At 42.2% G+C, this 23,286-nt stretch overlaps 1 protein-coding gene across 5 annotated transcripts in view; it reads right to left on the reverse strand.

Annotated features, from left to right (window-relative positions):
• Positions 1-23,286, reverse strand: part of CALD1 (caldesmon 1) — a 225,148-nt gene that overhangs the window by 34,218 nt on the left and 167,644 nt on the right. For all 5 annotated transcript variants that reach the window (XM_079786324.1, XM_079786326.1, XM_079786323.1 and 2 more), the window contains one exon: positions 1,654-1,800. In XM_079786324.1, coding sequence (XP_079642450.1) covers positions 1,654-1,800 — 147 coding nt within the window. The remainder of the gene's footprint in view (positions 1-1,653; positions 1,801-23,286) is intronic.

Raw genomic sequence — 23,286 nt, forward strand, 5'->3', positions numbered from 1 at the left:
ACTCTGTGCAAAGCACTGTGCATTTCACATGTTCTAGTATCTCATTTAAGTTCAGCAATGTTCCTAAGAGAAAGGGATAATGCTCATTTCTATTCATTTAACTGAAGAAATACAGTTAGTGAAAGGCCAAGTTCAGATCCAAAGCTAAGTAGTGAACCTCAGAGAATATACCTACAACCCCTTTGCTATATTCTCTCCTATTCAGGATCTACTTCTCAAGAGACATGGTTTCTATTTCTCTACCTAATCGTTAAGTTTTCTTACTGAATTCATTCTGCCTACCAGCATTTTAAGACTGCCTTCAGAAACCTCCTGTGTGCCCACTACAGAGGCCAGAACTGTTTCCATTCAGAATTTTCTAGATAGATTGAATTAAAGAAACCATCAACAGTGCCCTTAAACACACAAAATAAAACAAAATAAAACCAAAGCCACATACAAGATCTTATATGGTGGTTTCATTATATTTAATCAGTCCATAATTATACATTAATATTAACTTTTTTCCTCCCTTTTCCCATCCTCATCTTTTCTACACCTTATGGCAAATAAATGGCATACGCTAATCATTAGCATAATGGACTGTGTGACCTTGTATGTGTGAACTTGTAAAGGTCCCTTTGGAAGAAGTTGAATCTCTTAAGTGCTCTCAACTTTCTTCTTTTCTACCAGGGCATATATAGGAAAAATGTAGAAGTAAACTCATAAGCTTGTTGGAATAATTACATTAAATTAAACAGGATTTTGCACCTTGTTGAATATTGTAGTGATCACAGAATATCGATTCAGGCTATATATCAGGAAAACCAAGACATTTGCAATTCATGCCTATTTTTAAAATTGAAGTATTATCTGCTATTGATAGGCACAGAAAACTACTGAGTTAATAAATCTTTAGTTCAAAACAGATAGCAATAGCCTAAAGAGTGAATGTAAATAGTTCCCCTTATTTAAAGCTATAACCTACCATATTGAGTAAATAAAAAATTATCTTACCTAATAAGAGAGAAGCATGCAAATTAACCATCACTCTGCTACACCCACAGCCAATCAGAGTGAGTATGCAAATTAACCCAACAAGGATGGAGGTTAATTTGCATATGCAGGCACGGAGCAGCTGGGAGAGGCATGATGCCTGCTATGAGGGGAAGGGGGGCAGTGGAGGGAACTACTGGAGCTGTGCTTGGGACAGAAGGGAGGACTTGCTGGCTCCCCCGGACTTGCAGGATCCAGGTGGGCCAGGAGCGGGGACATGTCGGCTCCCTGGTGGCCAGCGAGCGGGACTTGACAGCTCCCAGGCGGGCCGGGAGCGGGGACTTGCGGCTCCTGGGCGGCTGGGAGTGAAGCCCTGGGAAAGAAGGCCTATTCTTGCACGAATATCGTGCAATGGGCCTCTAGTTAGATGATAAAATAAAGTCATTCCATGGGGGTATGTTTGGGCTGGGGGGAGAGAGAGGAGTAGTGGTGTCCTATATCAAAATCAGTTTACTGTTCAATCTGATTAGTTGCCTAAAATGGCCATGAAATAATTAAACAAATTAGACTGAAAAGAGATGAGTTGGGCTGAGAAGGGAATGCTTTGCCCAACACATTCCATTCATCAGAAAGGCTAAGAAGCAACTTAGGAATTTTCCATTCTGAAGAGGACAGTACCTGTTCTGGGCGTGAACCTCCACCTGGTCGGTCACCTGCCCCAAGGATTCTTCCTCTTGCTTCTGCCGCAGCCTTTCCTGTCGGGCTCGCCGGCGCCGTTCCCGGGCGGCCTCTTCCTCATCGTCGTCATTCCTCTGGTAGGCGATTCTGCAACATCACAGAAACAACCTCTTAAGCATGCCAACTGCCAACCATCTTCACCATCTTCTTGGCAGGATCAGCCCCGAGTTCTTTTCTAAACTGGACTCCTACTGAACCACAGAGTTCTAAAAGGAAGGTTCCGTTCCTTAAGTTTAGAGACCCAATCTCTAGTTTTCAAACTTTTACGTATCTGAAAAGCACTAACCCAATATCTACAGAAGATAATTTGCAATGATCAAATAAACACCTTAAATTTAAAACCTACACAAAAGCAGGTTGCCTTCAGAGACTACATTAGCATATTTAGATTCCTTTACTAAGCTGAGGACCAGCTTGTAAACTTTAGAAACAGAAACCCAAAAGCATCAAACTGAAAATAATCAAAACACTTATTAAAAAGATTCAAAGCATATTGTACTCATTATTTATATAGACATTGTCACAAGGTCAGAAAAGAATCAAGTTAAGTAACCAAACTGGGACTTAGACATTAAAAAGCCCAAATCCCTAATTAAAATCGAGAACAGAATATCCTCTTTGTTTGGATTTTATATTTTCCTTTTAGTTCCTTTTCACAGGAGAGAGGTGACAACTGAAAGGAGGCTTCCAAGTCAGTGCAGTTCCCTCTAAGGCTCCTCTTTTGTTCTAAAAACACATGCCGGGCACATCATGGTTGCCCACACGTGTGCATTTACGTAGACAGTTAAGGGCTAGGGCAGGTAGAAGAGGCACAGAGGGCTACACATGCATCTATTTTATTTAGCTTTCATAGTTTCAGCTGAAGCAAATGCCTATTTAGAAAAAGTATACAATCAATATCATCATGTTAGATATGTTTTCCTTATTCCCCAATAAAGAACCGGAGCTAGGAACTACAGATGCCCAGACTCAGGAGGAAATGACCTGAATGGTTAACTTGGATACATATGAGAGATTAATGTGTATAGAGATACGTAGTGCAAAGAAGGATGGACGTGCTGGCCCAGGGACACTCTGGCCTGATGGGTCCATGGGTTGGGATGGAGATGTGCTGTGCAGAAGGCTGCTTTTTACATTAGTTAAAGTGCTTTTATTACAGTATTAGAGGCCCGATGCATGAAATTTGTGCAAGGGCCTTGGCCCCCACCTGCCGCGGCTTTGGACATCCGGAAGGACATCTGGTCTAATTAGCATATTACGCTTTTATTATTATAGATTACTTACATATCTACAAATAGATATCCTGATATGCAGAAGTTTCATGTTTGTAATTCTTATATAACAACAAAGCTAAAATAATGTACAAATGAAAGAAAACAAAAATATAAATTGTATGTGGAACCATACAATTTATACCAACAACATGAACCTAATAACTGAGAGTGGTTTGCTGTTGTTAGATTTACAAACCAGGCATGTTTAGGCGTAGATCTGAAGCGATTTGACTTCAGTAATACAAATGTTATGAATTTTTTTTTCACTTAGATAGCTTATAAAACACAAAATGAACAAAACCTAAGGTTGGTTGGTTGGTTCTTTGTTACTTCAGAAAAATCTGGCTTCATACTTACTAAAATCTGCTAGTGTGTAACACTCAAATTTCAATATGAATAAAATGTCACCGGCTGGTTTATTTCTGCAAATGTGGTGACGAGAGCAGTGTGATATAGTTAAAAGATAACTAGGTTAGTACTCAGAAAACCTGGTTTCTAGAACTGGCTTCTTACTAGTTGGTTGTCCTTGATTAACCGGAGTTAAATTGCCTTGTCTGAAAGTGTGTGGGAGTCTAATGAAATCATGGGTGTTGTGGTAAGGCATTCTCCAGCAGAGTATTTTATTGCTCTCAGGAAAGTGCAGTTGAGGAGCTGCTTTATGAGGAAAGATGAGTTCAATTTTAGACTCGTTGAACTTGAGGTGACAACATGACACGATGTGAATGTTCCCTTCTAATTCAATCATATTGTAGTTTGCAGTGACATTCCCAGTGGTTTGGCTTCAGATTCTTGGCCTAATATTCCTTTGGCTTATTTCTCAGTAGACAGCTTTAACCACAGCAGGGTCCTTAATGACTGCTTCCCAAGCCAATCAAACACAAAGTCTTAATATGTTCCTCTACATCTCTGGATCAGCCGAGGTCTTGGCTATTACGGGGGACTTCCTTTTCCAAGATAAGCAAGAGACATAAAAGTTCCATATGGGACATCCTATGCTACAAACAGAACTACCCCCCTTTCCTGAAGGCAATTTCATTTTTAGCCCTTAATTTCCCACTATGCTTGAACAATGTGAGATGTTACTGTCTTCCTCACACCTACCCATGTGCTTCGCAGCTGGATGTTGTTGGCTTTTCGTTCTGACACAAACTTGATTTGCCACCGAGGACAAATCACACTTGGCCTTGATCTTCATCTTAGATTTCTCATTGGAGGTGTGGCCTGAACAACCAGATTATACCCAGTCTCCTTTAACTCTTTTCACGTGGTAGAGCCTGAAATTTACAGTCAATCACTCTCCATCAGTAGTAGCCCCTTGCCTAGGATATACAGTTACCATAACTAGAATTTTAAGGATCTTTTATTACTACTGATGAATATGCAAATCGAAATTGTTTCAAAGAACAAAAAAGAGGCAAAAGGACTTCACGTGTATTTTGAATCCTAACACGCCCAGTTGCTGGCTCAATAGCATATCAGTTGACTCTGTAAGTAGAGTTGTGTCCATACCAATGACCTGACATGTGTGGAGATTCTTCAAGTGTGAGGCTCCCTGCGTTAGTCCTTGGTGTGCAAAGCCAGGTAGTTTCTTGCTTTTAGGTCTGTCCCACAGCAACCTGCCTTTCACATAACTACACAGGTTTATATTTTTTTCCTTCAAAATTAAAAAGAACTTAATTGTTCATTTCTTCTGATTCTAAAAGTAACATGCACTTATTTTCTTAAATCGGACAATACAAAATATATAAAAGAGAAAGTGAAAATTAGTTCCTTAATCACACAACTCAGACATAAAAATGATTAATACTTGATGCATCCTACCAGACATTTTCCCATGTATCACAGATGTTGTTTTTTTAACCAAGTGGAATTATGCTATATATATATAATTTTATATTTCCTGAGGTAAATATAGTTTTAAATTTACCTCACTTATGATTATTTTTAACATACTAATAAAATATAATTTTCACAGTATTCTATGTACACAGTAATTATAGAGATGTATATAATTTATTTAACCCATTTTCTCCTGATAGACAGTTAAGATTTTTCCAAATTTATGTTCTTATAAACAATGCTGCAAAGGACATCATTATAGCTAAACTTTTAGCACTTGTTCAATTACGCAGGAAAAATTCTCCGAAGTTAGAATTTCTGTGTTTAAAAATATGCTCACTTTAAAGACTTTTGATACACACTGACAACGTGCCCTCCAGAAAGGTATGCAACACCAGCCATGTGTGTGCGTGCTAATTTCACCATAAGCAGAACTTATTCAAAAAGACATCCAAATGCTAGCTCAACATCTAGTTTATGCTCCTGTTAAAGACAAAATGTTAACATTTCTAACCTCCCACACGCCAGATGAAAATGTATTTGAAAGGCTGCTGACGAGCAAACATCATACCTTACCACCCACTGGATGGTAATAAAAGCACAACAATCCACTCGTTCCTTCTGAGAAACGTCAGCAGACGCGGCATTAACCAGGGTATGGTGCTCTCCACTACAAAGAGCTGATGTTCCCAGATGATTCAGAGGCAGTGTGGGCCCGAACTTCCTCTGAATCATCTGGGAAAGACGAAACCATGTTTATTAGAGTTTTAATTGAATGCATTTTATTTGAAAAAAGGTAACCCCAACTGATGTGTAAAGTACCTCTCTATTAAAAAAAGTTTGATTGACAAGAATCCACGACTTCCCCCACCCACGCTGGGTGTTAGCAGGGTTAGTAAGGAGAACCGGGCTCTGTTTTTTGGTAGCTGCCTTTGCTTATCTGTGGAGGCACGAACACTTGGACAAAGGTATGACCGAGCTTACTGCAGCGGCCAATGCTGCCTCTTATAAACCATTGCAATTATACATACAGTATTTCTCTTACTGCAGAGCAAAATGGCTCATCAAATACTAGTATTCAGGGGAAAGAAAGAGAAGTGTGTGTGTGTGTGTGTGTGTGTGCATGAATAAGTGCTAAACAATCTCAAAAGTCCCTAATAATTACATGATGTCATTTGACTGTCAGTGATATGAACCAAGTAGAGAGAACTGGCTTTTCTTCCATTCCCAGAACCACTGCTAGAAGGCTCTGGTGTTAAATCATAAAAAACAGACCTATGCGATGGGAAAACTCTCCTGGAATGCTGTGGCTTTCACACCAAAGATGTACTCTACCACCAGGGTGCTACAGCTTCAGTATATTCAAGTAACAAGACAATCATGTTACACGCTGTCTCTTTTAGATAGAAAATTAAAATAAGTAAAAGTATTGCAGATATGGGGAGGGGGAGGTATTGCAGATATGGCAAAGAAGGGAATCTCTGAGGAATTGGTGTCTTTATGTCTGGATGGGCCAGGATCTAAATATGTATCGATCAGAGGAAGAGGCAGTAACAGGAGCTTCCACAGTCAAGACATCGGAGCGGGCACTCTTTGTTATCTTGCCTTGTGTCCTCCTCACCCCATCTTCCTTCCCCATCACAGATTTCTTAAGACTTGTGCAACATTGGCAGCATGTCATTTACAATAAAGGTGGTTTTCCCTCACGTGCCCCAGGGTTTGAAGAATGTTGTTCTTATTTCCTTTCATTTTGTCTTCTTTCCATTTTGCTGTTTTCTGATTTGAGACGATAGTACATGATCCTTGAACTTTTCAAGTAAAAATGCTGGCAACAGTATTTTATTAACAAAACAAGATCTCTTATCAGGAAACCATGTTTAAAAATAGAATAAGAAAAAGTAATAGCCATTTTTAAATGTTTTTATTGATTTTTAGAGAGAGAGGAAGGGGGAGGAATAGAATGATAGAAACATCAAACCCACAACCTGGGCATGCACCCTGACCAGGAATTGAACCAATGACCTCTTGACCCATGGGTTGACACTCAACCACTGAACCACACTGGCTGGGCAGTAATAGCCATTTAGAGCATTAAAGACCCAGAGAGAATGGGGAAAAATGGTTGTTTATACTGAGTACAAATTTACTTATTTTATGTTGACATTCACAGTACTACTCTGAGTAATTACTTGGATAGCCAAATAGTTCATCAAGTTCGGATTTGTAATCTTGCTATTCTATTATATATATATATATGACATGATTATTTTACAATTAAAAAATGTAATAACATGTTTGATGATTTTTCAAAATCAGTTTACCAAGACATCACTTCTTTCTGTCACTTTCTGTAGAGGATCCCACAGTTAATGTTACCGTTCTCCTATTGATAGGCATTTGGGTTTTCCCCAACTTTTCTCTACCGTATACAGTGCTAAAACACCTTCTTGTGCACACATGTGTTTCTCTAGGGTAGATATTATGAGGTGGAATAGTTTATGTTCATTTAAATTTAAAAGATCCTGTCAGATTGCCCCACAATAATTGTTTCAACTTACACCCCTATGCTCTGTCACTTCAAATAACCTGGTTGGATTAACATACAGTGATACAGTTCTCTGCTAACTGACAGAGTCAGAAAAAAATTTAATCTTTTACATCTTGTATAGCAGTAATTTCTAACATCTGAAGGATGAGGATCCTTTTAAAATATCAAGAAAAAAATTAAGGTAACATGACAATTGATTATACTTTCGTTATTTATTAAGAAAATGTTTTGTAAAGTGCCTATAACATCCATAATGCATAAAAAGGAATCTGTATCTTATAAACCATTGCATTTATATTTAGACATATTTGAAGAACAGTCCTTCACTCCTGAAATAGTTGTTTGTCAGACTACAGAAAATACTTGGTATGGATATGACTTTGGGAATCTCTTTCAATGACTTCACTACCAGAGATTCACTGTGGATAGAAAGATTTCCAGAGCCACTGAATCGCCACCTTCAAATCCTTTTGTGTTCTTTGACATCCCTCAGGTTTGGTAAGCACACATACATGTGCAGACACACATGCAGACTCCCAGGTTACGCGAGGAAAATCTGGGAGAAAAGAAAAAGCTCAATCCCTAAAAGGAGGCCAATTTATGAAGGACTTAAGGAAGTCCCATTCAGATAAAGGTTCCCAAATCTCTTTGTTTTCTTTCATTGTTTTTGCAATGTCCTATATTTTAAAAAGAGAATGTTGCAACTAAAATTCCAACATTAAATAGTTAGCTGCACCCTAAGATCAGCTCCCATCTCTCTGCCTCCCACTGTACCTCCACTTTCATGTAAGGAGTCATTTGAAGAAGGTGGCACTTGTTGAAGGAGTGATCATAGTATGTAAGTGAGCCACTCAATCCCAACATAATCCTGTGCTGGCTTTCTGCAGCAGGACACTCCCCACGCAGGCCTCACCCAGGAGGAAGGCTGCCTGAGGTTCACATACACTCAGGACAACTTCTTAGTCAATTACTTTTCTTTGATTTCCATCATTCTTGGTTCTGCCAATATCACTGTCTTAACCTGGGTCTTAAGATGGGGTCCAACTTAAAGAGTTAACATACCATGTGGCTTGAAAATGTGCTGGTCCACTGTTAGGAGGCAAAATGACTCATGTACTTTCATTATTCCTTTTCATGTACCCAAAACCCCCAGTAATCTTCTTTCAAAATATGAAATGTAAGCAGATTCTCCAAAGATATCCAGTCAGTTCTGTGAATTGCTCACACGCTCTCAGCAAAATCTCAGGCCATGCCGTGATCAGGAGGGAAAATCCTGAGCTACTGAAATGAGTCATATTCGCCCCATAGATTTACTGTATGTTTGAAAGTTAAAAGAAGTTTATAGAAACATTCAAGGTTCTTAACTATAATTTTGTTTATGTGTGGTGTCTGCAAAATGTTGTGGTTTCATTTAATGCACATGAGGCTCAATTCTGAATGTTTTCCCCTTGGATTCCTTGAAAAAAAAAAAGCATTAAAAATTATAATGGAGAAAAAAAAATCCGGAAAATAAAAATATTTTTCAGGTCAGAATAAGTTTAGAAATGGATTGGCAGCCAATCAACAATTGATCTGCTAGTAATTAATATAAAATAGAATGAAAGAAAACCCTCCTGATTTTATTTTTATACACACACACACACACACACACACACACACACACACACGGCCCAGTGCACAAAATTTGTGCACGAGTGTGTGTGTGGGGTTCCCTCAGCCCAGCCTGCACCCTCTCCAATCAGGGACCCCTTTGCAATCTGGGACCGCTGGCTCCTAACCACTCACCTGCCTGCCTGCCTGCCTGCCTGATCGCCCCTAACTGCCCTCCCTTGCTGGCCTGATCTCGCCCCCAATGGGCCTCCCCTGCTGGCCTGATCTCGCCCCCAACTGCCCTCCCCTGCTGGCCTGGTCGCCCCCAACTTCCCTCCGCTGCCGGCCTGATCTCACCCCCAATGGCCCTCCACTGCCAACCTGATCTCACCCCCAACTGCCCTCTCCTGCTGGCCTGATCTCATCCCCAACTGCTCTCCCCTGCCGGCCTGATCTTGCCCCCAAGTGCCCTCCCGTGCTGGCCTGATCTTGCCCCCAACTGCCCTCCCCTGCCAGCCTGATCAACCCTAACTGCCCTTCCCTGACAGCCTTATCTTGCCCCCAACTGCCCTCCCCTGCCGGCCTAGTCTCACCCCCAATGGCCCTCCCCTGCCAACCTGATCTCGCTCCCAACTGCCCTCCCCTGCTGGCCTGATCTTGCCCCCAACTGCCCTCCCCTGCCAACCTGATCTTGCCCCCAACTGTCTTCCCCTGCTGACCTGATCTTGCCCCCAATGGCCCTCCCCTGCCAGCCTGATTGCCCCTAACTGCCCTTCCCTGATGGCCTTATCTTGCCCCCAACTGCCCTCCCCTGCTGGCCTGATCTTGCCCCCAACTGCCCTCCCCTGCCAGCCTGATTGCCCCTAAACCCCTGCTGGCCTGATCTTGCCCCCAACTGCCCTCCCTGCCAGCCTGATCATTCCTAACTGCCTCTGCCTTGGCCCCACCACCATGGCTTTGTCTGGAAGGAAGTCGGACGTCCAGAAGATGGCCGGTCAACCTGATTTAATTAGCACATTACCCTTTTATTAGTATAGATAGATTATATAGGATAGGATTGCTTAAATGGGGGGGTGGGGGGTGGGAGGGACCTTTTTCATCAGGAGGAGATGCTCTTGGCAGACAAAAATACATAATCCCTATATCTGGACTGATAGCCAGCCATATGCACTATACTGCCAAACCGGTCATTAAAAAAAAATTGAACTGCTTTCTTACACCAAACAGCTGTTGCCCTTAAAACCCCTCCTCAGCCCTCACCTTAGGTTCTGCCTTCACAGTTCACCCAGATTAGGTTCTGATTGGTCGGTTTCTATGCCAGTCAGTGTCTCCGGGCCTATCTCCAGGCCTGACCAGAGAGGCGGGGCTGATCAACAGCCACCCCAGGGTGCTGGTGAGTGGGCTAAACTGCTGATCTCTCGGAGATAGAGAGGTGCGGCTGCTGGCGAGGCCCGGAGAGAGAGAGAGCCTGCTTCTCTCTCTTTCCGGGTGAGGCTGTGGATCAGACCCTGCTTTTCTCTCTCTCCAGGCCTTACCAGCAGCCGCACCTCTCTCTCTCTGAGAGATCAGCAGTTTAGCCCGCTTTCCAACAGCCTGGGGTGGCTGTTGATCAGCCTTGCCTCTCTCTCCCCGCAAGAGGTCAGCAGTTCAGCCCGCTCGCCAGTCCCCACACACCAGAGCCTTCTGCACGCGCAGCCTGGCATTCGGTCAAGCCTTCGGTCGTTTTGGACGTTACGGACCCTGGGTTTTTATATATTAGGATATTTAATGGGGGAAGGAAGGTCAAAATATGCTGAATTTCACTGTGTTGCTGTATGTGTTCCTGTATCAAAGGTGTGCCTTTTACCTGGTGAAGACATGCAAAGTGATACATTATTATGAAGAAATTTACCTAGGAAGAGAGGCACGCCTCACTTCATCTATTTCCCCTTCTGCCATCCCATCTCCCCATACATACACACATCTGAGAATTACTAAAGTTGCAAACCAACCATACGTTTATGGTTCTCAATAGTAAGAGATTGTGTGATTGCACATGTTGGTGTTCTCTTATCTGCTGTCACCACAAGTTTTTACCACCAGCCTACCATATGCTTTATACAATGGTGTCATCCCATAATCACATGAGTTTCTGTAACCACAGACCATGGTGGGTAAACATGTGCTCAGAGCAGAGGAGAAAGAAACATCAGACAGTGGAAGAAAAACCTCTCGCCTCTGTACACTATCACAGCAGGCTGGTTCTTAGCGTCTTTATGATTGCAGCGCCCTGTCAAACTAATAGATCAGATCTGATTGATCATGGGAGGTGAGAAGAGTTCTGTGAGTTCTGATTCTGACTCAAGGCAGAGTGGCTTACTAAAGTTTACTGGAACAGAGTTCTCACAATGATCCTGCTCTAGGGCAGGCAGAGCCCTAAACTTAGTGACTCATTTCCAAATCAGTGCAGGTGGTCACAGGAAACTTTTATTTATTTATTTATTTACTTATTTATTTATTTGCTAAAGGCTCGGTGCACAGATTCGTGCATCAGTGGGGTCCCTTGACGTGGCCTGTGGGATCGGGCTGAAACTGGCTCTCCGACATCCCCTGAGGGGTCCCAGATTGCGAGAGGGCGCAGGCCAGGCCAAGGGATCCCACTGGTGCACGATCAAGACCAGGGAGGGACGAGGGAGGTTGGCCAGCCAGGGATGGACCACGGAGGGCTCCAGGGTGTGTCTGGCCCCTCTCGCTCAGTCCCGATCAGCCGGACTCCAGCAGCAAGCTAACCCACTGGTCGGAGCATCTGCCCCCTGAGGGTCAGTGCAAGTCATAGCGACTGGTTGACCAGTCAACTGTCTGCCCCCTGGTGGTCAGTGCATGTCATAGCGAGCAGTTGAGCGGCCTTAGCATATCATTAGCATATTACACTTTGATTGGTTGAATGGATGACCGGACACTTAGCATATTAGGCTTTTATTATATAAGATTTATTTATTTATTTATTTAAAATATATGTTTTTATTGATTTCTGAGAGGAAGGGAGAGAGATAGAGAGATAGAAACATCAATGATGAGAGAGAATCATTGACTGGTTGCCTCCTGCATGCCCCCTACTGGGGGGGATTGAGCCCACATCCCAGGCATATGCCCCTGGCAGGAATCGAACCTGGGACCTTTTAGTCCGCAGGCCGACGCTCTACCCACTGAGCAAAACTGGCTAGGGCCACAGGAAACTTTTTAAACAATGGGTTCTAATTGTTTGGGGTCAATATTTTACATTAAAAAGATGTTTAGCATGAAATATATTGTACCTATAAATGAAGGTATAGTACACGACCATTTAAAATAACTAGAGGCCTGGTGCACAAATTCGTGCATGGGTGGGGTCTGGCCAGCCTGCCCCAATCAGGCTGATTGGGCTGGGTCGGCTGGGGGGAGGGGCTGTGGGCAATTGGCCGGCCGGCCCTGCCCCCTGGTCCAACTCTCAGTCGAGGGGACAATTTGTATATTAGCCATTTATTATTATTTTAAATAATAATACCTATGTGCCTACTTCCAACTTAAATAGTGTCAGCACCTTGGAGATCCTTAGGTGCCCATTGCAATCCTATCCCTATTTCTTTTTATGCCACTAAATAACCTCTAGCCTGAATTTGGTATTATTTTAATTATTCTCTTGATTTTCTTTGTAGTTTTACCCCCACGGTATGCATCCTTAAATGATTCAATTTTTAGATTTGCCTTCTCAGAACTTTACATAATCATACTGTATGCATTATGTTTCTGAGATTCTCCATGTTTAAATAAATAGCTGTAGTTTATAATAATAGATGAGGCACAGGATTTCAAGCATTTCTTTTTAAACAAAATAATTCTCTAGTTTCATTTCTATTTTTAAATTGAATTAATTGGGGTGACATTGGTTAATAAATATATAAGTTTCGGGTGTTTAATTCTATAATACATCATTTGCATACTGTATTGTGTATTCACCACCCCAAGTCAAGTCTCCTTCCATTTCCATTGATCCTCCCTGTACCCTTTACTATCTCCCACATTTCTTGAGATTATAGTTTGGATAAGATAAATGTCTAACTTTTTACTTAACTGGTCCCGTGTTCTTTTTTAAAAGTCCATAGAGAGTTTGTGATATTTGGTAGAAATAAAACGAACAGACTCTGGATTTACTTTCTTATTGAATTGCTACATTTTCCCAATTTATTTTTAAAAAGAATAATGCATCTGCCAAATCTATTAAATACAGATTTTGGAGGGTTAAGTCCATGACCGATTCCAGAGATAAACTAAAATCTATTCATTTTGCCACAGATAGAACTGGATTTGTATCACTCCCGCTACTATTCCACCCCATAAAAGCAGTAAGTGTGGCCAGATAGAAACAGTTTACTTTTTAATTTATAAATGTTTAGAAAGGGGAGGTATGGAAAGAGAAGGTTAATGTTGGAGAAGACATATCTTCCCTTTCACTTGGTTATTCACGTTAAACTTTGGTTGAAATGAATGAAAAGAAGTGAGAGAAATGTTTAAGTGGCCAGTAAGATAATTAAAATAAAGCAATAAAACTCTCTTCTCTTTCAACCCTTATTTAAGATTCAACTGGTAAAAAAACGTGGCTAATAGAGATAAACTCAATTACTACCTGAGTTTTCATAAACATTACTTTTCTTCATCTCCAACCTAGGATTTTTTTCTTTTGTCTAATAAGAATCAAATAAATATTATCATCAGTAAACTTAGACTTTAAAAAATGCTGTGAATCAAAAGGAAACTCTGAATTGGGGTTATTTTCTGACTGTTGTAGCTACTAAATGACAATCTTGCTTTAATGCAGGTTGTAGATGTGGACAATAAACCTTGGGCTTTTGAAAAAAAAAAGATAAAATAATTCAGACCCAGGTGTCAATGACTTGGCAATACTTTACTTCCCCCCCCCCCCTCTCTCATATAGGTCTGGATCTGGATATACAACTAGCTTAGCAACTGTCCCAGAGTAGGGTGCAGGGTAACCCCCACATTCCTACTGGCCCATTTAGATGCAACTGCCTCTGACCACAGATGTATAAACAGATAGAGTCTTTTCATAGTCCAAGACCGTCTCCTACAAGCAGAAATTTCCATTTCTCTCTTCAAATCTAAAAATGTGAACTCATTTTAGATGAGCCTTACACCTAGTGTGATCTAGAAATTCAAGTCTTGCCACCAAATTGGAAATATTTGTGCAATGCAATACAACGGTCCATAATTTCATGTGGTGGAGCTTCAAATTAGGGGACCCCTATCGCACTGGTAAACATTTAGAGAAAGAAAGGAAGTGATTGGAAAAATGAAAACAAGATGTCCGTAAGTGGAGATTACGAACCTGTGACTAATTAAAGGATCCCTGTGAAGGGAGAGTGGTATTGCACACAAGCCGATGGGAAAGTACACGGCATGTGGAGACTGCTAACTAAAGTCGCATGTCCCATGTCAGCCGAGAGGATTCTCCGCAGCCTCTGTAGACAAGCAGTGCCTAATGCAAGGAAATTTATGTGTAATGGATTTTCATAACAGGCTTTTTATGATCCTCCCGCCCCCCGCCAAAGTGCCCTCTGGAGCTTTCCTGCCTCCACTCTCATTTTTCTTAATTGGAAAAAGATTTACTATTCATTTCCTCTTCCTCGGTACTCTCTTTTGGCATCATTTCTTGCTGTTCGGGTGGCATAGCTTCCCATCTTTCCCTCCCTTTTTTGCCTCTTTTCTATTTTATTTTATATATTATTTTATCTTATCTTATTTTATTTTATTTTCAGTTTCATGGGCAAAGTCTAGCAGCCTGTGTTTGTTTTTTTTTTTTAAAGTTTATTTTTTGTTGTTGACAGTATTGCAGATGGCTCCTATTCCCTGCCCTCCCCCTCCCCCCCCCCCCCCCACACACTTCCCTCCTCTACCCAAACTCGCCCCACAGCAGGCCTTCACCTCTTTAGAAACACAAAGCTCAAATATACTGATAGGATGACACTGGAGTTTTGTTTCCAGCACCTCTGGTAAAAGAAGTGACGGCCGTTCTAACAGGAAAGCACATTTTGGGGTGATTACTACCTCCCTGGCTTGAGAGGTATGGCGGCAAACTCCCCTAACATCCAGCTGGCTCCCAGCTCCCCCCACGCGCTAGAACTTCAGAGTTTGTTTACAAGCAGTAGCAAATAGAAAGACAAACCCTGAGTGGAGACAGGAAATGGAAACTGAAGGGCCAAATCCGGGACATTTGGCTCTTTGGAAACAGCATTTATTCTTGCAGGGGACCGGGGAGCCAACCACTGCGAATGGGTCCAACCTCCCTACTGTTGGGAAAGGAGGTCAAGGAGTCTCCCAAGTCCACGGAAACCTTGCCTAAGACGGGACCGCTCCACGCGAGGGGAACAAGCAAACACCCACTTGTGATGTGGTAGAAAGCCAGCCTGCTCAAACCAAACCAAATAAAAACCTTGCACACTTAAGACTCCCCTTGAATTAATAGGAGACCCCCATAAAAATGGGGCTATTTTAGCAGACAGAGTAACGTGAAATAGCTGAGCACTTACATTTGCGTGTGTTAACTGAATTAGAATCATCAGCAGCTTAAGAGCCAGACAGCCAGGGCTCTGAGAGGGAGGGCCTGGCCTGTCCACACCTGCAGATTTCTATCCCAACATTAGATTATTAACCAACGAGGCTCATGTGTCTCCTGACTGGACATCAGTGCAATCAATAGTTCCTTAAAATTGTTACCTAGACAGGAGACACTGTTTCAGTAGGAAGACCTACTTTATTCTGAAAATGTCATATCTTCTAATTACAAATTACAAAGTTACAGCACTGGCATTGGCTTAAGGGCTTCTAATCTATGTACCTTCCTCTCCCCAACCAACCCACCGAAGCTTCTAGTCTCTGAGGGGAGGTCAGTTCAATTCAAGTGGGTCATCAGAGTGGAGAACTCTGGGCAGCACTGGGGGCTGCATCAGTGGCTTAGGTTCTGAGGATGCGGTGGTGGGCCATGAAGGTGGAGTCTTAACTTGTGATCGTGGGGTGCTGGTGGGCAATGCCGCTCCAACATGCAAACTGACACCCAGGTGGCCGGAATTAGCACATCCATCCTACAGCTATTTGTGGAGCATTTACCATATTCACCCACTGAGGGTGAAAATCAAGATGAATTAGACCCCTGAAAGGCATTTATAATCTGGTAGGGAAGCTAAGACACGTGGCAAATACCATAGGAGACTTACTGGTAACGTGATTTAAAGTTTAGAGGAGGAAGAAGACAATTCCAGCTACGGGATCAGAGAAGACTTCATGGAGAAAGTGGTATTTGAGCTGGATCTTTGAGGATTCTGGGCTAGGAGAGGAGGTAGGGCGGGGGGGGGGGGGGGGGGAGGAGAAGAGGACTTTTCCACATACAGAGAGCTCAAATAGCAAGGCTGTGGAGTCAGGAAATATGGACATGGAAAAGCAAACAGTTCAGTCTGGCCGGGGCGTGGAGTGCATGAAGGGCATGAGGAAAGCTGCAGTTGTGCTTGGCACACACAGGCAGCCCGCCTCTAATAAATGGAGAGTAAACCAACCGTTTCACTCAGCGGAAGGAGAGAGGCTCCTTCCGAGGCGGTGGCCCTAGCAAGTACACAGGCAGGATTTTCTAGTTTCAGTCTCTACTCCAGGTGTTTCATTTCACTCTGCAGCTTTCCCCATGAAATAAAGGGCCAGCTACCCAATATCAAGGGCTCCATAAATCCTAGCTGCAAGAGGAGACTTCAGTTCAGCAAATCCTGCCATCATTTAGAACAGAAGCACTGCAGAGGATCCTTCAAGAGCAGTAACTACGACTTCTCATTTTTCAGAATGGCATGTCTAGCCTTTCCTATTCTTACCATCTTCTCCACTTTTCTTGTACTAACTGTGCCCACAGAGAATTAAACCAGATTTTCACTTATTTTGCTTATAAATCAGATCCCAGGTGAAATCGGCACTGTGGTGATATTAGAACTACAGAATAATTAAACTAGAAGGGATTTTGGAGGTTATTTTCAATCCAAACTCCACCTGTCATCCATGGTAACTTGGGGTCTAAGAGGTGAAGTGACTCACACAGTCAGGACCAGACCCAGGTCTTTAGTTCCCATACCTGTTTGCTTTCTAAACTATGCCACTGCATGAGCTTTCTTAGGGTGCTCTGTAGATTAACAAAGAGCTTCAGTCATCTAGGTCAGGGATCTGGCTCAAGGGCCAAATCCAGCCCACATCCTGTTTTTGTAAATAAACTTTTATTGGAACACAGCCATGCCCAGATCGTCTATGGCTGCTTTCACACTCCAATGCCACATTCCAGTAATTATGACCGCAGGTAAAAAAAAGTTTGCTGGTCCCTGATCTAAGCCAATGTCTCAAATTTTTTATATCGTACTACTATCAGTTAAAAAAATTAGGCATGCTCTTCTATCCTCTCCATTTTTACCTAGAGGGATCTTTTGTATCCACAAGGCCAGCTCAAATGCTACACTCTTCCGTGATGTCTTACCAGATATGATGAAGGTCAACTGGAAGGAACTCTTTTCCTGTGTTCCACATATTTGTCATATATCGCCTTAATCTTGTTATGTGTGTCATGTTGGTTGAAAGCAAGATGCTTTATGCCTTTTTTTTTTTTTAGCTCTCCTTGCATCAATAAGGCATTTAATAAGTATTTTTAGACACTTAGCAATGGCAATTAGGGAGACTGATTAACATTGATGAAGGCAAATTCTGTTCCCTGAATATGAAGAAAACTGCCTAAGCTCATATGGATTTATCTGAATCAGACATGGAAAGGACAAGCAGACCAACACAAAGCCTTTAAAATGTTAGTGGCAAATACAGGACAACAATGCTTTCTAAAATGACAGATTTGATGAAATGTGACTCAGTTTCATGAACAGGGAAAGGCTAACAATTCTGTACTGGACTCATGAGTATTTACTGAAAAAAAAAAAAGATGGTTAAAGTTATTAGAGCTTTATGAGTGGGAGGCGGCCGCCCCCAAAGCATGTTTCAAAGGTATGTGTGTGAATGTGAACCAGGAAAGCCAGCTCTGCCCACTGCCGCATTGCGGGGGCCACTGGGCTTGCTCTCTGATCATGAGTTCCAGAAGCTGAAGTCTGAACACTCACCAAGGGAAGAAATAATCTCTCAGGTTAAACTTCAGTACTATGAAGTGATGGAAAGAGCCATATTAAACCAACCTAAGAGTGAGGGTAGCAGCTTCAAGGCTACACTTGAAGACAGAAGAATGTTAGCCAGAAATATTGGAGGTAGATCCCCAACACTTCACATTTCTCCTGCTTTTTTCCTGCCAGAAGTTGGAAGGAACTACTAGGCAAAGCCTTCTTGCCAGTACTTGGAGAATTGTACTCATTGGTCCAAAACACACTTATTATAAATTTGTTTCTCATTCTTATGCTACTTTCTTTGGAGATGGCATTATGTTGCAACTACATACAGAAAGTTCCCTTGAGTTCAGAGCTAGAAAATGTATGTTTTCCTTATTAAAAAGAACCAAATGTTATAGATAAGATATCTGACCTTTTAAAAAATATGTTTTTATTGAGTTCAGAGAGAGAAAGGGAGAGGAAGAGAGAGATAGAAACATCAATGATGAGAGAGAATCATCGACTGGCTGCCTCCTGCATGTTGCGTACTGGGAATCAAACCATGACCTCCTGATTCATAGGTCGATGCTCAACCACTGCGCCACATTGGCTGGGTGATATCTGACTTTTGAAACTAGTCAGTAGGCAGGGACTAATGTCAAACTGAGTCAACTGGTGTTTTCCAGTATGATTGTGGACTCTCACCTGCTTCAGAGCTTATATGTGAGTGTGTGTGCACATGTACACCTGCTGACCTCCTGTCTCTGCTTTTGTCACATGATTGGCCTTGGCGTGGCTCACGAACAGAGCAGAAGTTCAATATTTTCCTGTTACATGCTTTTCTTCCCCCTCCATAACTCCTCCTGCGTCACCTTCCCTTATAAATTTCTTATATCCCTCCATATTCTCTCTCTCTCCGGACTATTAAGTCTAGTTTGGTTTTAGCCTTTTGTGTTCACAGTGGAAGGTAAAAATAATTCAGAACAAGTAGGTAAACTAAGCAAATTTGACTTACTAGTCTTAGCAATATTTTCATATGCTCTAGTCAAAATGGATTCTGTAATACAATGGATAAATCATTAAGAGAGCTAAACATAGCTAATTCCATGGTATCATGGGCTATCTTATCATTTTTACATTTAATTTCAGAGTTGGGCTTACAAATTAGCTTAATTTACTTTGTAGCTAATCTTAATACAGGGGTGTATCTACCTGGGGCCAGTGAAGTGATATTATTTTATTTTACCTCCAGATATGGTAACCACTTGCTCAGTTGATCAAAATACCCCCCAAAACAGTTCAATTTGGTTATTAAATGTCTCAGACCATTATATTGCCTTTTTTGATCCAGACATTAGTATCCATAATCCCCAAATGACCTTGTATTGTGGGGTTTTGCTCTTTAGAGCTATGCTTTGACAGGATGTGTCCAGTGGCCCTTTACAGACCCCATCTCATTTGTCCTCATGGGGGGTTTTGACACTGATGACCACACCTGCCTTATTGAAATTCTCTGTCTACCATTTACTTTGTAGTTTCTCTGTGTCTTCTTCCTCAGCTCTATTCTTTTCTAACTCAACATACTCACTCTGGGTAATCCCATCTATGCTTATAACTTGTTAGTTTTAAGGTGATGATTTTCTAATTTCTATTCCTAGCTCTGGCTGCTCTCCTGAATTTCTAAATGACTTTTCTTCCTTGGTAATGAAGTTTCCAGTGAGGAAGTTGAGAGTAATGACTTATTCTGGACATTTAATTAATCCATAATTCTTCCAAAATTCAAAAAATTCTCCCTGTTCTGTTACTGCACTCTCAAATTATTTTTAAGATGAATGGTTAAAAAACCTTTTTTAAAATTCCTCAGTGATGACGGTTCCAGTCAAGGTGGTAGAATAGGAGAATGCTGCACTTACTTCCTCCCATGACCACAAGAAAATTACAACTAAATTATAGAATGACCGTCCTGAATAAACACCTGAGGACCAGCTGAACAGAAGTCCTATAACTAAGGATGTAAGGAAGAAGCCACATCAAGACACGAAACAGGCTGGTCCCCACATCCTCGTGTGATGATGGAGAGTCCCAAGGGATACCTCAGCTGCAGTGGATCCCCTTGAAGAGTGAGGGGTCGCAGCTCCATGCCTGGCTCCCCAGCCTGGATGGAACACCAGTGCTGGGAAGCGGTGCCACTTAACATCTGGCTGTGAAAATCAGCAGGGATTTTTGTCCATCTGGATGAGACAAAAGGTTGCTGGAAACACAAGCATCCTCTTAAAGCAGTGATTTTCAACATTTTTCATCTTGTAGCACACCAATATATACATATATACATACATATATATATATACATATATTTTGCCTATCTGACAAAATAAATAGGTATAATTTTTATTCATTCATGACTATTGTTGTATTGGCTGATGCCATTTTTTAAATTTGACAATCTAAGGGAAAAGAGATCCATGCCCCTGACTAAATAGTCAGGTACTGCATGCTTTAAAAGTTCTTGCAGCACACCACACCGGTTGAAAATCGCTGTCTTAAAGAGTCAGCACACAAACTTGCACTCACAGGCACTTACCTCAGGCTCCGGCAAAGGGATAGAGGCTCGAGGGGTGCCAGGGAGATACAGGGAAAAACCGAGTTGTGTGGCTTAGAGGTAAGAGCCGGAGGAACAGCCGCCATTGTCCCTGTGCTGAGTCTTCCTCCCCTGCTGCGGATGGATGCCATCTTTCCAGTGTTGAGCTCTCCCAACACAGAGCAAATCTGAACTCCTCTAGCTCCACCCTGATGAGACCCTGCCCTATCAAACACGAACATGGCCCTAGGTTCCTTCAGCAGCAACCAGCCTAGGCCTGCCTTGCAGGCTTTCTTAGAAAACTCCTGAGGAATTCCATCCAGACCAAGGGATGCCAGAGACCAACAGGGAAAAACTGAGTTGTGTGGCTTCAGGGCAAGGGCCGGAGGGATGTATACCATTGTGCCTGTGTTGAGCTCTCCTCCCACACTGGCCAAATTTGATTCTGCATTTGGCTACTGAACACCCTGAAGACCGCCTGAGACCAGGCCCCTCCCAAATTACACAAGACCTAACCCTCTTTTGGCAGCAACCAGCCTGGGCTCGCATTGCAGTCTTTCTTAAAAACCTCTCGAGGAATTCTGTCCAGGTCAGGGGATGACAGAGACATACAGGGAGAAACTGAGTTGTGTGGCTTCAGGGCGAGGATTGGAGGGACACATACCATTGTCCCTATGTTGAACCCTCCCCCGACATGGCCAAGTCTGAATCTGCATTAACCTAGTGAACTCCATTAGCTCCACCCTGACCATTTCCCGAGACCCTTTGCAGGCGGTGGCAGCTGGCCTTGCTGTACGCTGAGACTTTTTTGCTGAGTGTCTCTGCCTACACTGGCACCAAATCTGAATCAGTATTAACCTAGTGAACAATATTCATCCCACGCTGGTGACTCCCTGAGACCCTGACTCACCTAGTTCATATACCACCTGAGGCTCTTTCATTGACTGAGCTTTTTAGGCAGCTGGCCCGGGTTGGTAGGTCTTGTGGTGCGTTGGTCCTTTTGCTGACAGACCCTAGGCCCATACTGTAGGCAGTCAGCCTTTGTTCTCAGCATGGCCCTTTCCAAGTGCATCCAGATCCTGCACAGGCACCTACCAACTGTAGATTACGTTGCATCTACTAACAGGTAGCCCTGGGCTGCTCACAGGCAATGTCTGACATTGACCTGCAAGGGGGTCCCTCTCAAGAGGCACCAGAATCAATACACCTGCTGGCAGGCTTCAGACCACAACAGCATACCACCTAATTCATTCCATAGTGGCGCTCCTAAAGAGAGCTCTTGGGAGACACCAGAACCTAATGGGACAAATCCCACTGCATGTCAGGCCCTGCACAGCAGCTCATATGCTGTGGTTGTGGCTAATCCTCACAGCCAGCCAGCCTGAGGGTCAATCACATTAACTGATGTAGCAACGGTAATCAAGGCTGAACTACAACAAGAAGGCACATACAACCCACACAAGAGACACCTCTGAAGCATCCAACTAAGGTGATCAGGGAGACTCTGCCACTGGGTCTCACAGGACACCTATTATGTAAGACTGCACTGCTAAGACTGGGAGCCATAGCAGATATGCGTCTAGTTTGTTTCTAGAACATACAAACAGACACAGAGAAGCAACCAAAATGAAGAGACAAAGAAACATGTCCAAATGAAAAACAGAAGACACATCCAGAAAACAAACTAAATGAAATGGAAGCAAGAAATCTATAGAAACTGAATTAAAACCACAGGTTATAAGGATGCTGTAGAAACACTAGGGGAAGAATAGAGAAACTCACTGAGGACTTCAACAAAGAGATGTTAAACACAAAAAAGCACATAGAAACCATAAAAAAAGAGAAGAAATCAGAAATGAAGAATACAATAACAAATTGAAGAATACACTAGAATAAATCAACAGCAGATTAGATGAAGCAGAGGACTGAAACAACAATTTGGAAGACAAGGAGGCAGAAAACACCCAATCAGAACAGCAAAAAGAAAAAAGAATTAAAAAAAAGAGAGGATAGTTTAAGGGACCACTGAGACAATATTGAGCATAACAATATTTGCATCATAAGGGTACCAAAGAGAGAAGCTAGGGATTGAGAACCTATTCAAAGAAATAATGACTGAAAACTTCCCTAACCTGGTAAAGGAAAAGACATACTCATCCAGGTAGCACAGAGAGTCCTAAACAAGATGAACCCAAAGCAGTCTGCACCAAGGCACATCGTAATTAAAATGGCAAAGTTAAAAGACAAAGAGAGAATCTTAAAAGCAGCAAGAGAAAAACTGTTAGTTACCCACAAGGGAGCTCATATAAGACTGTCAGCTGATTTTTAAACAGAAACATGTCAAGCCAGAAGGGAGTGGAACAAAATATTCAAAATGATGAAAAGCAAGGACCTATAACCAAGATTACTCTACCCCACAAAGCTATAATTTAGAATTGAAGGACAGATAAAGAGCTTCTGAGACAAGAAAAACCTAAAGGATTTCATCACTACCAAACCAGTATTACAAGAAATGTTAAAGACTCTTTAAGAAGAGAGAGAAAAAAAGATCAAATATATGAATAATAAAATGGAAATAAATACATATCTATCAACAATTACTTT

This window comes from Cnephaeus nilssonii (assembly GCF_951640355.1).
Source record: "Cnephaeus nilssonii genome assembly, chromosome: 12".
In the NCBI taxonomy this organism is placed as follows: Eukaryota; Metazoa; Chordata; class Mammalia; order Chiroptera; family Vespertilionidae; genus Cnephaeus; species Cnephaeus nilssonii.